Source organism: Paramormyrops kingsleyae, chromosome 21, assembly GCF_048594095.1.
Source record: "Paramormyrops kingsleyae isolate MSU_618 chromosome 21, PKINGS_0.4, whole genome shotgun sequence".
In the NCBI taxonomy this organism is placed as follows: Eukaryota; Metazoa; Chordata; class Actinopteri; order Osteoglossiformes; family Mormyridae; genus Paramormyrops; species Paramormyrops kingsleyae.
Window position 1 is genome coordinate 815,001 of NC_132817.1, and position 18,782 is coordinate 833,782.

The 18,782-nt window shown below is 39.2% G+C and overlaps 1 protein-coding gene across 1 annotated transcript in view; it reads right to left on the bottom strand.

Annotated features, from left to right (window-relative positions):
• Positions 1–18,782, bottom strand: part of dhx9 (DEAH (Asp-Glu-Ala-His) box helicase 9) — a 45,891-nt gene that overhangs the window by 17,301 nt on the left and 9,808 nt on the right. The window contains exons 14-17 of the mRNA XM_023802454.2: positions 18,616–18,698; positions 18,348–18,504; positions 18,055–18,152; positions 5,511–5,724 (exon numbers count right to left, since the gene is read on the bottom strand). Of these exons, the coding sequence (XP_023658222.2) occupies positions 5,511–5,724; positions 18,055–18,152; positions 18,348–18,504; positions 18,616–18,698 (552 nt within the window). The remainder of the gene's footprint in view (positions 1–5,510; positions 5,725–18,054; positions 18,153–18,347; positions 18,505–18,615; positions 18,699–18,782) is intronic.

Sequence of the window (18,782 nt, forward strand, 5' to 3'; positions counted from 1 at the left end):
CCTTCAGAGAACGAATTTGCTTATGCTTATGTAAATAGAAAGCACTTTCACTCTATGTACAAAATATGTGCGATTTGAACATCTCATTAATGCATGGGCGGTTTTCGCCCTGGCCGTGGAACAGCTCTATACTCTCAGCAGGGTCCTGGGGGGAGCATGGGAGTTTACCCAACCAGTCTACATGTGCTTTGTGGACTTGGAGAAGGCATTCGGCCGTGTCCCTCGGGGAGTCCTGTGGGGAGTGCTCCGGGAGTGTAAGGGCTGTTCGGCCCCTGTATGACCGGTGTCAGAGCTTGGTCTGCATTGTCGGCAGTAAGTCGAACTCGTTTCCAGTGAGGGTTAGACTCTGCCAGAGCTGCCCTTTGTCACCAATTCTGTTCGTAATTTTTATGGACAGAATTTCTAGGTGCAGCCAAAGCGTTGAGGGTGTCCGGTTTGGTGACCTCAGGATTAGGTCTCTGCTTTTTGCAGATGATGTGGTTCTGTTGGCTTCATCAGACCATGATCTTCAGCTCTCACAGGAGCAGTTTGCAGCTGAGTGTGAAGCGGCTGGGATGAGAATCAGCACCTCCAAATCTGAGACTATGGTCCTCAGCCGGAAAAGGGTGGAATGCTCTCTTTGGGTCGGGGAGGGGGTCCTTCCCCAAGTGGAGGAGTTTAAGTATCTCGGGGTCTTGTTCACGAGTGAGAGAAGGATGGAACGGGAGATCGACAGGCGGATTGGTGGGGCATCACTTCTCATTTCAAATAAAATGCAGGGTTGCCAACTGGTCAGCTGCATGGAGTGAGATTTTTTATTGTCTGTTCTGCACACACATTTACATGTATGTAAAAGTTATTACCTTGTAAATAGTCTGTAGTGTTTGCAAATTGCCCTAACATTTTTGTGTTTTGTGTTTTAAAGTTCAGAATGGAATAATATCAATTTGCCATATGATTTCTTGTGTGAGAGTAAGTTTGCAACCCTGAACACGTACAGTTTTTTTGTTTCACCTGAATTGATTTGTATAGAAAATAACCATACAAAGTTGTTAAAAAGCACAAACTTCGACCAACATGAAATCACCAATAAGCTACTTCTATTTATTCAACATTTTATAAAGTGCATGCTACGTTAAAAAATTTCCAGCCTTCAGAAGAACCACTCTGTTATGAACATTATGGCTTTTTGGTTGAGAGTGTTAGATTCACTGCTGTTATTAACACCAATAACACATTAGCGCACACAAAAGGGCTGCATACCCCGAAGTAGTTCTTGCTTGTTCATTGGCGTGGGAAAAGGCGGTTCTAGTGTTATTAGGGGGTAATCAGCGTTACCTGCAAGATCGCTACTGTTTTTCTTTTTGCTGCAATTGTTTTCATTATTACTTTAACTTAACACATCATATTTTTAAATTCTCATCCTTGCATTAGAATAGAGACCAGTTAATATTTTGATGGCATCTCATGTGGTAATGCTGCGTCATGTTTTAAATTTACTACACACTGAATACTCAACTGAAGCTTGACATAAAAAATTATATCGCAAATCAAATCATAATTGCAATGTCAGAAAAATTTCGTGATTAGATATTTTCCCCAAATCGTTCAGCCCTAATATAATCCATTTAGACTGGGGTACTTCTGACAAGTTATCCGGCTAAGCAATAAATCCAGTTTTGTGAAAAATGATAGACCACTGGTGTTAACTTAAAAAAATCAGTTTTCTTTGCTTGTGATTTTAAGTGTTCACTCTGGTCATCTATTTCCAATTTTTGGGTCAACACTAGGCATGTAACGATGAATTGCGAATCAGTTAAAAAATCTATGTAAATGTATGACTATTTAAACCGGCTGATGTGCAAAATAAATAGCTATTTTAAGAGTACTTCACAGTACTTTACTTAACAGAAAAACTGGTGTAATATTACATTTGATTTCACAACGTCAGTTGACACAAGATGGTGAGCGAATTTCAAATTGAGGACACACCCAATCAGCGGTGTGGCAGCATTTTAGTTTTGCAGTAATCACAAACGAAGACGGTGAGAAAAGCACAGACAAGACAAAAACTGTGTGCAAACACTGTAAAAGACGGATAACATATACAAATAGCACAATGAACATGCTTCAGCATGTCCACCAGCACCACCAGCACCACAAGAAGCTCAATTGACCACTGCCAGAATGAAGATTATTAAAAACGCAAACCAAAAAGCTGCATATGCAAGCCTTGGTTTATTTGGTAAATCTTTCACCTTCATAATGCATTCATTCATAAGCAGCATGCAAGTACACTTTACCATCCTAACTTCCCTTAACAGCTTTAATATACATTAAGAAACTTTACATGATTATACAATTATGTTTGTTATTATTATATAATGTTTGTTAATGTACACTCACCTAAAGGATTATTAGGAACACCATACTAATACGGTGTTTGACCCCCTTTCGCCTTCAGAACTGCCTTAATTCTACGTGGCATTGATTCAACAAGGTGCTGAAAGCATTCTTTAGAAATGTTGGCCCATATTGATAGGATAGCATCTTGCAGTTGACTGAGATTTGTGGGATGCACATCCAGGGCACGAAGCTCCCGTTCCACCACATCCCAAAGATGCTCTATCGGGTTGAGATCTGGTGACTGTGGGGGCCATTTTAGTACAGTGAACTCATTGTCATGTTCAAGAAACCAATTTGAAATGATTCGAGCTTTGTGACATGGTGCATTATCCTGCTGGAAGTAGCCATCAGAGGATGGGTACATGGTGGTCATAAAGGGATGGACATGGTCAGAAACAATGCTCAGGTAGACCATGGCATTTAAACGATGCCCAATTGGCACTAAGGGGTCTAAAGTGTGCCAAGAAAACATCCCCCACACCATTACACCACCACCACCAGCCTGCACAGTGGTAACAAGGCATGATGGATCCATGTTCTCATTCTGTTTACGCCAAATTCTGACTCTACCATTTGAATGTCTCAACAGAAATCGAGACTCATCAGACCAGGCAACATTTTTCCAGTCTTCAACTGTCCAATTTTGGTGAGCTCGTGCAAATTGTAGCCTCTTTTTCCTATTTGTAGTGGAGATGAGTGGTACCCGGTGGGGTCTTCAGCTGTTGTAGCCCATCCGCCTCAAGGTTGTGCGTGTTGTGGCTTCAAAAATGCTTTGCTGCATACCTCGGTTGTAACGAGTGGTTATTTCAGTCAAAGTTGCTCTTCTATCAGCTTGAATCAGTCGGCCCATTCTCCTCTGACCTCTAGCATCAACAAGGCATTTTCGCCCACAGGACTGCCACATACTGGATGTTTTTCCCTTTGCACACCATTCTTTGTAAACCCTAGAAATGGTTGTGCGTGAAAATCCCAGTAACTGAGCAGATTGTGAAATACTCAGACCAGCCCGTCTGTGACCAACAACCATGCCAAGCTCAAAATTGCTTAAATCACCTCTCTTTCCCATTCTGACATTCAGTTTGGAGTTCAGGAGACAGTATTTAAACAGAAAATGAACAGGATAAAACAAGAGCATTTTTTTCTTAATGGCTTCCAAAACAATAAAGATCTTATCCCAACATTACCCCTGTCCTGCCCCGATCGTCCGCTCCTTCCGTGTGCCGCGCCCCCTCATTAACCTCGTGTGGGATCCCCATATGATCAGCTGTTTTTGGTTGTTGTCATTAGTCCTTTGTATTAAGTCCGCGTTTCAGTTTGTTTCTCCAGTCCGGTCATTGGGCGCGTTCGACTTGCTTACAGCGCTGGCTTAAAGCAACGCATTCTGATCCTGACGCAATGCATTACGATTAGATGCATTGCGACCTCTCACCCGGCTGCACAAACTGGAACCGCCTCCGTGACGACACACCTTTGCCCTTATTGGCTGAAGAGTTTAGTTACACGCATGACGTTTGTATCCCAGGCAGTTCCGATGCGTAATCTGCTATTTCTCCCGAATATCACGTAAAGCAGTGAGAACTGGTTTTCAGTTAATTTACCTGGTAAAATAAAGTTTAAATAAATGACATAAATGCTCTAATAGTACACGTAAGTTTATTTATTGTTAGTTACTGTAATGTTGAGCTGCTTTATTTGGTTAATCGTCCAGTCTGTGAAGAAGGCATTCAAGTAAGAATTGCATTGTAGAATGTTTTCTGGGCGCGTACAATTTATATTAGGTCAGCGTTCACGGTTCGACTTCTGATATTCAGATCGAGTTCTAGGTCAAACTGGTTTGTTCGACTTTCAAGAAATTCAAGTTCTAGTGAGTTTGAGAACCGAGGTACCACTGTAGTTCAATTCAATTTTATTGGTATAGCATATTTTCACATTACATTGTCTCGAAGCGCTTTGCAGCATCCCCGCTCAAAGCCCGCAGTGAGCAAGCCAAAGGTGAGAATGGCAAGGAAAAATTTCCAAGAAGGAAACCTTGGGAGGAACCAGACTCAAAAGGGGGAGTCCATCCGGCAGAGGAAGTGAAATTAAAGGCATACTTCCGTTTCACCTCTCTGCTCCTCAACAGCATAGCTCATGTCCAACTCCTCTTTACCATTTAAATTTTGAAAGCCAAAGTTCCTCCATACATACATTGCATATAAACTGTGCAGGAGCAGCACAAATCTCTGCTGTGTCATTTGCCATTCTTGTTACTGCTAAACAAAGATAGAAAATAAATGGCTGCTACTACACGGGATGTTGGGTTGCCTGTCAATGTGGGAATACAGTGGAAACTACTTATAGTGATCACGGTTATAGTGATCAACCACTTATATGGATCAAACAGCTTGGGACAGAATCATTTCTGTATATATACTGCTTACTTTGCTTATAGTAGTCAAGTAGTCGGCTTACAGTGTTCATTTTGGGGTTTTTATACATAACATATGGAAAAAATTAACTACGGTAATTCTTTACTTTGATAGCCCTACTTTGCAGTGCGGTAACTTGTCCGCTTCTGGCTAGCTACCAAGACGGGGAAAAAAAGTAAATTTCTCTCAATGACAAATACAGCCTCACCGAAATTTCATAAACTTCAAACAAGCCAATGAGATGCAGCAGCAAAACCACAATAACTTACATTTTATATACAGTACTGTATATTTGGACTTCTACATTTCATATACAGTGCTGTATTATAGTATTTGATTTATACAGTTCAGTGATTTAATTTGTACAGTACTGTAATTTGAAAAGGCAAAGATAAAACAACTGGTTATAATGACCATCTGCATATAGTGATCAATTTCACCCTGACCCGCATGTGCGGACAGAAAAGGAAAACTAATTACTATACTAACAAAACTGCAAACAAAACCGATTTAATACTGGAACCACACAAACAAACAGCAATAACAAAAACAAGTTCTGCCAATGACAACTGAAGCAGAAACCACAAATGGAGCTCAGCTGTTGCACCTCACTGTCATGTCAGGTTGGATGACACACACTTCCCAACACAGAGGCCACATGAAGAAAATGCACATCTGCATGATGGAAAACACATCCACAAGTTTGTAGGTACTCACCGAAGTGTGGGTTCATTTCAAGGTGTTTCTGTAAGGAATAGATGAGGTTCCAGCCAGGAAGGAAAATGAGCACTGCCCCGCTGACTTCAAGCGTTTCAATGTACTTCAGTAATGCCTCAATCAATTCAAAAGAAGTCTCCTTCTCATTCATCTGGGCCATGGAGCGTCTGGTATCAGGACCATACTCATCTCCACAAATAACATTGCAATTTGTCTGAAATTAAGCAAACACAAAAGTAAAGAGTGCAGCTTTATGTAAAGGAAACAGTCATATAGCAGTAAACAAAATTTTAATGCACCGTCATTAAACACTAGTGCGGTTATTGATCGAGACTATGTTACATGCAAAAAAAAAAAAAAAACAAAAAAAAAATTAAAAAATCAAAATCATCATCATCATCATCATAATATTACAGTTGGAGTTTACCAACTGCGACTGGTACAGTCAGCCAATACAAGATCATTTCAGCTGTTAGTACATAAGAAATGAATACCTTCAGTATTTGCTGGTTATATGCACAGTATGTGCGATACCTTATTTTGTACAATTTCATAAAGCATGTTGAAAGATCATTACAGTGCGGCCTATGATTCAACAGCAGCGGAGCTGGTTGTGATGTGGCCTACATTCATCATCCACATATCTGAGCAAAGTGAGTCACAACTTAAAAGGAGCTATGCAACTATTTGACAAACAAAAGGAGGTGGTAAGGAACAGGGCAACAAATGAACACAAAAAGGGTTGTATTGCTTTTTCTGTACAGTCCCAAGTAAACACCAGTACTTCTTCCAAAGAACTCCAGCAACTTAACATATTTCTAAACAATAAAAAACAATTATTTAAAAAAGTGAACACAAGCACAATATAAATATCTGGAGTCCTTCGGTCCCATCAAATTTATTTCACACACAGAGAATCATAGTGCACCATGAAGAGTGAGAAAAAAAAAACAACTAGACTCTTGTATCAACGGGTTTTTTTGGTCTGGCCAAACATAATTCTTCTAACCCTACAAATTAGTACACAATCTCATGATTTGCCAAAGTCTCCATAAAACCCCACACTGTGAATGAATGTAACTATATAGGAAGCATAAATGATTATGTTTAATAGATATTTTTCTGCAATAACTGATTTGCACTCACTATTGTATTTCTATGTAACATTACAATTCCTGCCCTTTAACGTTGGTGTGTTATGATATCCTATTGTAATTTTAAACATTGTGATGCCAGTGATCAAAACAATTTAACACAATAAAAAAAATACATATTAAATTGATACAATTTTACAGCTAAGGGCTTATTCATTTTAAAGGCATAATCAAAGTTATTTCATGCACACAAATGAATGCCACTCTGGGTCCTAAACTCAGCCCTCACCAAATCATAAACCCAACCCTGACCCAAACCCTTAACCAAATACAGGATGGATGGATGAATAGAGGGACTGATGGTTCCTGGACAGAATCCAAACCCCTAGTCCAGGCTCAGACCTTGCTCTATGGTCAAAATAATGAAATTACAGCCTGTAACCATTATTTATGACAATTACACATTCAAATGATAAGAAAAATGTTACTATTTTCTATAATCCCTATCTTGATCTCTATACCAGTTTACAAGAGGATCTTCAGCAAATAAACAAGGTTATAAATAAGAATTAAGCATTTACGAGATAAGCAACGCCATTGGTCAGCCAGCTGCTAGGCACTTTTGTCTAGTGGCTCAAGGTGATTGATGGAGGGACTTTAGTGTCATAGTGCGGGCAGGGCACATTATACCTCAATTATGAAAATCTTAAAATATTAAAATTCCAAAAAATGAACTCATACATTTAATATTAAATTGGTTAAGATATACACTCACCTAAAGGATTATTAGGAACACCATACTAATACGGTGTTTGACCCCCTTTCGTCTTCAGAACTGCCTTAATTCTACGTGGCATTGATTCAACAAGGTGCTGAAAGCATTCTTTAGAAATGTTGGCCCATATTGATAGGATAGCATCTTGCAGTTGATGGAGATTTGTGGGATGCACATCCAGGGCACGAAGCTCCCATTCCACCACATCCCAAAGATGCTCTATTGGGTTGAGATCTGGTGACTGTGGGGGCCATTTTAGTACAGTGAACTCATTGTCATGTTCAAGAAACCAATTTGAAATGATTCGAGCTTTGTGACATGGTGCATTATCCTGCTGGAAGTAGCCATCAGAGGATGGGTACATGGTGGTCATAAAGGGATGGACATGGTCAGAAACAATGCTCAGGTAGGCCGTGGCATTTAAACGATGCCCAATTGGCACTGAGGGGCCTAAAGTGTGCCAAGAAAACATCCCCCACACCATTACACTACCACCACCAGCCTGCACAGTGGTAACAAGGCATGATGGATCCATGTTGTCATTCTGTTTACGCCAAATTCTGACTCTACCATTTGAATGTCTCAACAGAAATCGAGACTCATCAGACCAGGCAACATTTTTCCAGTCTTCAACTGTCCAATTTTGGTGAGCTCGTGCAAATTGTAGCCTCTTTTTCCTATTTGTAGTGGAGATGAGTGGTACCCGGTGGGGTCTTCTGCTGTTGTAGCCCATCCGCCTCTAGCATCAACAAGGCATTTTCGCCCACAGGACTGCCGCATACTGGATGTTTTTCCCTTTGCACACCATTCTTTGTAAACCCTAGAAATGGTTGCGCGTGAAAATCCCAGTAACTGAGCAGATTGTGAAATACTCAGACCGGCCCGTCTGGCACCAACAACCATGCCACGCTCAAAATTGCTTAAATCACCTTTCTTTCCCATTCTGGCATTCAGTTTGGAGTTCAGGAGATTGTCTTGACCAGGACCACACCCCTAAATGCATTGAAGCAACTGCCATGTGATTGGTTGATTAGATAATTGCATTAATGAGAAATTGAACAGGTGTTCCTAATAATCCTTTAGGTGAGTGTATGATGTGTAAACGCAGTCAACAATGACACTTAAAGGCCAAATGGTAGAATTACACTAAAAATTGGTCAGAATAATAATCATACGTAAAAAAATAAGAATCGTGTTAATGCGCTAATGATCCACTTACAGACCCTAATTATGTTAATGATCTTATAACCTAAAGGCTACCAGTAAAGTTCTGGGCCAATTTGTTTTAATTCAAGAGATTTCCAACAAAACTTTTTGCATCATTTTTGATTTTGATTAAATTTGGCATGTGACTTGCACATACATTCCTGAGCTCAGATATAAAATTTTATTTCCCTTTGACATATGGTGCTTTTTTACAGAAGCATGCTTCTGCCACATAAAATAAAAAAAATAGATACTAATTCATGATTATGAGATAGTATCTTGTAATTTTGATTTAGTAAGTCATAATAAGATGCTAAGATGAAATTATGAGACACTATGTTGAAAGTAGGAGATAACTTAGATCAATCACATTGCTTCATATACACAGGTCACACTCCATATTAGATGTTCAGTTTTCTGACTGTAATATCTTTTAAACAAAATTAAGCCAGGCGGTTGCTTTTGATGTCCAGTACACAGTTAGCCATGCACACCAATCATTCTTGTGGTATGACCACTCTCACTATCTGTCCTGAGTCTTGTTAGCAGCCACGAATAGACAATTTCAGCTATATTGAGATTCAGCATTTTGAGTTGAGGCCAAGGTTCTCTCATAATTTCAACTTATTAATTCATAGTAATGAGATGCTATCTAAACTATTTTTATGTGGTGGAAATGAGCTTCCATACTTTTTGTTCACTGGTGGTATCTAAAAATGATAATTCAGAGTGTTTTCTTAACTTTTGTACTATTATAGGTACATGGCTCAGTTATGGCTCATTGGAAAATTCAAGAGCGTTTTTCATGGTAATTTATCTGCTCAACATCTTTATAAGTCTAAGCTTCTTTGTTCCAAGGTCATCATTCATCTTGCATTTTTTTTCATTTGGTTATTAAAAAGCAGTGAAGGACTAAGATCAAGTCAATTTCCATAATGAAATACACTATATGTATGTGTACTTGTAAAAGAAACACTGACCTGAAACTTGGTCCCTTTCATGAGATAAGTATCTTAAAGGTGTATAAAAAAAAAAAAAAAAAAAAAAAAAACATGGCATGTGGATTTTTCCACCCTAGCTCAAACCACTCAGCAACAGGTGGCTCCATTTTCACAATGTAACACAAAGCGTTATGGGCGTGTCCAAATCCATTTTGATATTCTGACGGTGTAAAAAACACTTTGCACCATTGCAAGGCACAAAAAGGTTGTCCTAATTATTCAGAGGTGCGTTTTGGGATAAACCCATTTCAATAGTACATCACCTCACCTTTAAAAGGCAGCGGCGCTACGGCTGTTGCTATTACAATGGTGTGTTTGCCCGGCAAGCCAGATTGCTTGTCACCTGAGGAAACGGACAGGCTTGTGCACAAGGTGGAAAAGTGGGAACACATCATTTACAGGGGCACCGCTGTTCCAAGCCATTCAAGGTGGAGCAGGTATGGCATGAGGTAGCAGCGAGCGTCTCGTTTTCTGGCATTACCAGATCATCCAAGCAGTGCAAAAAACAGTATAATGATATCAGAAGACAAGGAAACTCACTGCTGAACAAGTACAGTGGCTGGGAACTGGGACTTAGTTATGCTTTTCTGTTTTTATGGATCTGTAGTTTGCAAAATATAAAAAAGGGCAATCTTTGTTCAAAGAAAACACAACCTACAGTTTTTAAGGTGTTTTAAAACATAAAAATAAAAGGTATTTAAGGCTGTTATTTTTCTACATCTCACAATTTAGATTCCTTATGATGCTACAGACGATTCAACTCTTCTGCCACCTGATCCTTCTTTGTCCATGCTGCTGCTGCCATACACTCCTTTGTTGGCATCAGCAGATGCAGTTCAGCATCAAATCTTCTAAATTCCTCTAATGTGTCCTCATTTATGTCCAACACATATCCATCACGAATGGCAATGTTATGCAACATACAACATGCCACAAACAATGCAGCAACCTTCTGAGGGCTGTATTGTAATGTTTCACTTGACTTATCTAAATATCTGAAATGTATTTTTAGCAATCCAAATGTCATTTCAATTACAGAACATGCTTCATTCTGATAATGAATTTGATTTTTTTAATGATACAGTTTGTTCTTTACGTAATATATATATATATATATATATATATATATATATATATATATATATATATATATATATATATATATATATATATATATATATATATATATATATATATATATATATATATTTTACTTTTAGGTATTTCTTTAAAACAGTATAATTACGGGCAAGGACCAGATGCACTCTATAAAAAAAAACATAAATGAAATAAGTATACAGTGATACCTCAGAACTTGTTCTGATCAAATTTTCCCCATAAAAAATAATGGAAACCAATTAATTGGTTCCTGGCCTCAAAAAATTACACCTAAATGTTTTTTTTTGGCATTTAAACACAAAATATACAGGATAAAACAAGAAGAGCATATACTAAACACATCTAAGCACATTTATCAAAACAGTCATTTGTAAAGTACGGAAATAAATTCCGTGCGTAACATTTTTTTCTTAATGGCTTCCAAAACGATAAAGAATGTACCCCAACACTACCCTCAAACCATGCCCCAACACTAGGACTATGCCATGCGGTCCATTGTTTATTTTTATTCATTACTCTGTATTCGTTAATTTGTTTGTAAATTTTAGGTTGTAACATTTGTACAACTATTGCGTAACTTTTTGGTGAGCAGTGGCTACCAAAATTATATAAAGTACAGTGTATTACCTGATATTTTCAATAAAAAAAAGCACTATCACCAACAAACGATGCTATCACAGTGAATGCGAGGCTGAGAATGAAGCGCTACCCTTTGTTTTCGCTGAGACATGTCGCGTGACTCATTTCCCCCATGCGTACAAGTTATCTTAGGTCGGCGTTCACGGTTCGACTTCTGAGATTCAGATCGAGTTCTAGGTCATTTTTTTTTCAAACTAGTTGGATCGACTTTTAAGAAATTTGAGTTCTAATGAGAGTACTGAGGTACCACTGTAATTTTAAAAACAGTCAGTGGTGGAATGTAACAAAGTATTTGTACTTTGTTACTGTACTTAAGTACATTTTTACGTATCTGTACTTTACTTAAGTAAAAATAATAATGCATACTTTTTATTTTACTCCATTACATTTTGTGGCAACTATCTGTACTTTCTACTCCAATACATTTCTACAATTTATGCCGTTAGTCGTTACATTTTATGAACACAATTTCCTCAAAATCATGAATTAAAAAATAGTTAGCCTACTGCATTCTGGCGTTGTTTGCCATTTCGTACCAATCAGGTGGCTTTATTAGCTCCAATGATGGCAGAGTGCGCGTCAATTAGCAGCGCAAACTGGTAGACTGGCTTGATTTCAAGAAGACGAGACATTCAACATAGACCCATTCAACATGGTTTATCTTAATGGTATATTAGTGGGTAATACCTAGTAGATAGAATTATGTGGATGACAAGTTAAGTTAGGGTACACACAGTATTGGCCTCACACAGTATGCACGCACAATAAGCACACTAAACTTTCCAATACACATATACTGTATAGTTCCTTGTAATTATTACGAGCAATGACATCGGTAGAGGCGTAAGTCAGTATATCTACTATTCTTTTACAAAATGGCACACCCGAGACGTTGAGACAAACCATTGAGTGAGTACTTTTACTTAAAAAAATACTTTAAAGTAAATTTAAAATAGGGCTCAGGGGGGGATACATTAGGGATGAGCAATATCATAATTTGCAACATACAGGGAAAAAAATCCCTACGATAATACGATAATTAGTCATCCTGCCATAATACCAATACACTCTAAAGAAACCAAATCTTGAACCTAGTGTTTTAGGAAACTATAGACCTATCTCAAATCTTCCTTTCATTTCAAAGATCATGGAAAAGGTTGTAGTTCGTCAGTTGTCTTCTTTCCTACAAAAAAAATAATACTAATGAATTATATCAGTCTGGCTTTAGACCAAACCATAGCACAGAAACTGCTCTAGTCAAAGTAATGAATGATTTACTTATGGCTTCTGACCGTGGCTGTATATCGCTGTTGGTATTACTAGATTTAACAGCAGCATTCGATACTGTGGACCATAATATCCTCTTGGACCGGTTAGAAGGTGTAGTTGGCATTACGGGGACAGCACTCTCCTGGTTCCGCTCATATTTAACTGATCGCTATCAGTATGCACATGTGAACAACGAATCATCCAAGGCCACCAAAGTCACATACGGTGTCCCACAGGGATCAGTACTGGGCCCACTACTGTTTACACTATACATGCTACCGCTTGGTAACATTATTAGAAAACATGGTGTTGTGTTTCATTGTTATGCAGATGATACACAGTTATATATATATCTGTTAACCCTAATGATACATCACTCCTATCTCGGTTAGAAGATTGTCTGTCATTGCTGGATCGCAAAAAATGTCCTAATGTTAAACACAGAAAAAACAGAAATACTGGTAATTGGTCCCAAGGCTGCAAGAAATAAGTTTCACCACCTCAGCATTAGTGGCCTTCCTACACAACCTAACACGGTGGTTAGAAATCTTGGTCTTCTAGTTGATTCAGATCTATGTTTTGATGCTCACAAGAAGTATGTCACCATACCTCAAGAAGGACATTGCTGCCTTAGAAAAGGTGCAACGAAGAGCTACGAGAATGATTCCTGGTCTTAGAGGAATGTCTTACGAGGAGAGGTTAGCGGAACTGAATCTGTTCAGCCTTGAGCAAAGAAGACTAAGGGGGGATATGATTCAGGTCTATAAGATTCTAACGGGTCTGGATGCTGTTCAGCCAAATGACTATTTCAATATTAGTCTAAATACTAGAACTCGTGGCCATAAGTGGAAATTAGCGGGAGAACATTTTAAAACAAATTTGAGGAAGCACTTCTTTACACAGCGTGTAGTCAGAGTATGGAATAGTCTTCCTGCTATTGTAGTGGAAGCTAAAACCATGGGTTCATTTAAATCAGAGCTAGATAAGATTTTAACAACTCTGAGCTATTAGTTAAGTTCTCCCCAAACGAGCTTGATGGGCCGAATGGCCTCCTCTCGTTTGTAAATTTCTTATGTTCTTATTACTAGAACTGCGTTTTATCATCTATGGAACATAGGCAAGCTTCGTAAGATGCTCTCACTTCGTGATGCAGAAAAATTTACACATGCCTTTGTAACTTCCAGACTGGACTACTGTAATGTCCTCCTTTCTGGTTGCCCATCTGGATCCTTACATAAACTTCAGCTGGTACAGAATGCAGCAGTCAGAGTTCTCACAAACACTAAAAAATTTGATCACATTATACCAGTCTTATCCTCCCTTCATTGGTTACCAGTTAAGTCTCGGATTGACTATAAAATACTGCTATTAACCTATTAACCTATAAAGCACTGAATGGCCTTGCACCAGAATACCTTCCTGATCTGCTGACCTCATACAACCCGCTGCGCTTGCTTCGTTCTCAAGGCACGGGATATCTGTTAGTACCCAAGGTAGAAAGAGCTACGGCAGGCTGCAGAGCTTTCTCCTACAGAGCTCCTCAGCTGTGGAATGGTCTTCCACCGGATGTGCGGGTTTCAGGCTCACTCTCAATATTCAAGTCTAGACTAAAAACACACTTGTTTAGTTTAGCTTAAAGGGACAAAAGTTCTAGCTCTAGCTAACTCCTCACTCCCAGGTAGACCTATAGTGTGAGGTGTAGAGCTGGGTGGGGATCGGTGCCATTGGCTTTGGATAAACTGAATTGACAGTGCTGTCACTCTAGCTTCACAATCGCTTGTGGGATTGGAGTGCTGACATTTCAGGGACTCCCCATGCCTGCATTCCCACTTGCCTCTACCTCCTACATATGCTGCCAGAGCCATATCTACCGGAGCTTGCACATTGCACTCCATATTGCACTCATCTAACTCTTAGCACTGCCTATAGTCTCCCCTACTTTGACTAATTGCATATTTTATTTCCCCTACTCCTCCTGGGGGGTGCTGCCGGAAGCCCTCAATCTATCAAGATGTCCAGCACACCCTGCAACATGTGATGTCGCCACTACCAATGACATCCCTGCATCCAGCTCGCCGTTCTGCCTGTGTAATCGTCAAGTATGACCCGCTGCCTGCCTTCTGGTTGCCTGGCGATTGGAGGAAGCGTTAGCACCGGCTTGTCATCTCCCCCCTGCTCCCCGTTTGTCTCTCAAATTTTACTGTATTTGACTCTCCCTGCCGGCCCCTGGAGGATGGGCTCCCCCCCTTTGAGTCTGGTCCCTCCCAAGGTTCTCTCCTTCTCGGGAGTTTTTCCTTGCCACCGTCACCTATGGCTTACTCACTGGGGGCTTTGGGTGGGGATGCTGTAAAGCGCTTTGAGACGATGTAATGTTGTGATAATGCGCTATACAAAAATAAATTTGTTTGTTTGTTGTTGTAATTGATGACGTACATGTGTGCACGATGCACTTACAGCCTGGCCTGCTGTAACAAGCATGGTGGAAGGTGAAGCAGAAGAGGAGGAGTTCATTGCTAAAAAAGGAGCTGCCTAGATCATCTGGAACTGGTTTAGTGACAGAAAATTTGAAATGGAGCAAACAACTAATATGAAGTTAGCAAAAAAAAAAAAAAAAAAAGAATTTCTGATACATTTTCTCATTGCATTTTTTATGATAAGCAAAGTAAATGATGGAAGGAATTGACAGAGGCAGTGGCATTTTGTTTGGCTAAAGACATGTTGTTGGATGGTAGACTGGGGAAACAGTAAGGAAAAGGAGTGGCGGCTTCGGAGGAATGCCTGGAGCAAGGGGGCAGGATTGTTTTGCGTGGTTTGGTCCGAACAACTGTTTTTTTCCCCGTTTACAGAGCTGGGGCGGCATAGAAACACCGGGTTTTTCTTTCAATGCACACACAGAAAGGATAGCTGTGCCACATTAAACAGTGTACTGCATTAAAATCACATGCCCTTCCATCAATGGTTTGGCAGCACAATATAAAAAAAAGGAAAAAAAATAACTCAGGAGTCTGAGGCCTCTCAGCCACCTTTGAGGTAGTCTGACATGCCTTGACATTTTAAAATTTCACTACTTCATCTAAAAATCATTTATCCCAAAGTGTCACATGTGCTTTTATTCAGCACAAACTCAGCACCAATAATCTGAGACCAATTAGAATGTTATTCTATTTTTTGTTAAAATCAACTTTAAACACATACTTTTCAAAAACCTATTTCAGACATGCTGAGAAATTGTAAAAAAAAATCACATTATAAACATTTCTAGCCAAGACTTTTGAGCTCTGAAGCTTATAGACACAGGGGTTGGCTACACATAGGTGAAAGAGACATTCTGAAATTTTATGTGGTTTGATTACTGAAGTGTTAGAACTTTGGAGTGACACTTTTTCTCAAAGTCAAAAAAATATTGATGAGATAGGTGTCCCCACACCTGTAGTAGTTTGCATACTGTCAATGGCCCATCAGTCTGGAATGTCACTGTAACCCACGTCCATCACTTTGCAAAGGCAGTTTGAAACGCAAGAAAAGTAGCAACAATAAAATCCTTTTCACAGTTTATTGGTAGATGGAATGAAAAATGAAAAACTGAGCAGTTGCTACAGAAAGTGATAAATATGATGCAGTGCCTATGCAGAGTTAATGGAAATTAAATAATTCACTATTATTAACGCTCTAGGGAAGAGGGCATCATCGACCGCGTATCTTTTTTGTGGATTTCAGTTTATACCTCGCTGAAATAATTATGTAGAATCATGGAAAAAAAAACTGACTAAATCTGTAATCTGTCTTCTTTTCAAAACTTCCATTGTCGGAAGTATTAAAGTTTTTAAAATGAGGTCAAATAGGCAAAAATGTAAACCATGTCATCTTTCTTTGTTTTACCTGCATCGGGGGCGTGTAGTACCGCACTCAGCTGAAGATTGCTATTCACGTTCTAAATAGCAGCATTTCCGCGTATTCAAAAGCGGGTTTGAACCGGCGACCTTGTGATTACAGGCACACAGGCTTAGCCCACTTATCCATGAATACAGGTATGAGATTCGCTGCTGAAAGTGGCAACACTGGCGCAAAGCTTCAGCAGCAGAGACTCTATCCGTGTGCCATATTGTAGCCGATCAGTGTAAACAATACCCAGACAAGCGCTCTTGTTTGAGTCACGATGGGCGTATTCACATATTTCTTTACCCAATACCAACTGTCGGATTATCATGTTATTATCATGCGAATAGTGCAATTTGCAAGTGGGCAAATCAGAGCTGCTTCGAGATGCAGACGCTTAAGTCAGTCACTCTGATTATTTTTATTCGTATCACAAAGCTGTAAAAATATATTCAGTTTCTACCTATATATACTCAGCAAAAAAAGAAACGTCCCTTTTTCAGGACTGTGTATTTCAACAATAATCAGTCCAGCCTCTCTCAGCCTATTGCGGACAGTCTGAGCATTGATGGAGGGATTGTGTGTTCCTGGTGTGACTCGGGCAGTTGTTGTGGCCATCTTGTACCTGTCACGCAGGTGTGATATTCGGATGTACCGATCCTGTGCAGGTGTTGTTACACGTGGTCTTCCACTGCGAGGATGATCAGCTGTCCTTCCTGTCTCCCTGTAGCGCTGTCTTAGGCGTCTCACAGTGCGGACATGGCAATTTATTGCCCTAGCCACATCAGCAGTCCTCATGCCTCCCTGCAGCATGCCTAATGCACGTTCACGCAGATGAGCAGGGACCCTGGACATCTTTCTTTGGGTGTTTTTCACAGTCGGTAGACAAGTCTCTTTAGTGTCCTGCGTTTTTAGAACTGTGACCTTAAATGCCTACTTTCTGTAAGCTGTTAAGGTCTTAACAGCCATTCCACAGGTGCATGTTCATTAATTGATTATGGTTAATTGAACATGCATGGAAAACATTGTTTAAACCCTTTACAATGAAGATCTGTAAAGTTATTTGGATTTCTACAACATTATTGTTGAAATACACAGTCCTGAAAAAGGGACGTTTCTTTTTTTGCTGAGTATATATTTGAAAAGTAGACTGTCCAAGGTTTCTAAGGGTGTCTTTTTAAATGTGTATATTTAAACAGTTTGGCGAAATTTCTGTCAGATCACGCCGGCAGGAACGCAAACTCCAGAGGGTTAATGAGAAGGTGCTCTTTCTGAGCTTTCCAACAAGTTATAGTTGAGCTATGTAGCAGTAATCGCAAAAAAAGCTATAGCTCATAAAAAAAAACTGAATTGTATGTAGAAAAATACGCTATGGCTCAAAGAAAATATATTTTGATAACATTAAGAAAAAACATTTGAAAAAATAAAAAAAGTTCAATTAAAATGGAATGATGCAGTATCTTGATCCTTAAGAATGCTACCTAACTAGTTGCTGCTTATTTAACTTTACTTGCTAAGCTTCACAGAAGGCATCAGTGATACAACTAAAATGTAATATACCTCACCTCATCGTCATCAGCATCCACATCCTTGTCCTTTTTCTTTTTATCCATTGGTGGAGGAATAAATTTGGTCATCTGAATACAATCCTCTAAGAAATACTCTGGAGAAAAAAATTTTTTAAGTTCTTTTTCTTTCCTACACAAAACTGGATGCATTTCTCAAAGGTTTCTTGAAACCAAATTTGTATAACACAGAAAACACAAAAGGGCATAATAACTTTAAGGTGATTTATTTAAGAATATAAAGCATCAGTTCCAAAACAATGAGGGGTAAATATAAAGCATGCAAACCTTACCTTGTACAGGGAATGTACGACCAAATACTTCAATAATTGGGCAGCTGAAAAAGTATTCCCGAAACATTGTCGTGTCGATAGTAGCAGACATAAGGATTACACGTATTTCTGGATAGGTCTGGACAACATCCCGTAGCACCACCAGAAGGAAATCTGTCTACAGTATAAAATAATTCCCATTTCAATCATTATGATCTCAAATGTAAAAAAAAAACTTTCTCCTAAATGAAACATATATCCAAAGAATTGTTAATGAAGGTGAACTTACATTAAGATCTCGCTCGTGTATTTCATCCACAATGACATGACTGATTCCACGGATACCAGCTTCGAGTTTTCTCAGCAGAACTCCTATAAATATTAGACAGAGGAGAAGTAGAGTCTGACATGTCTTTTTACCCGAGTAATCCACAGTTATAAACCCTCTCATCTTTT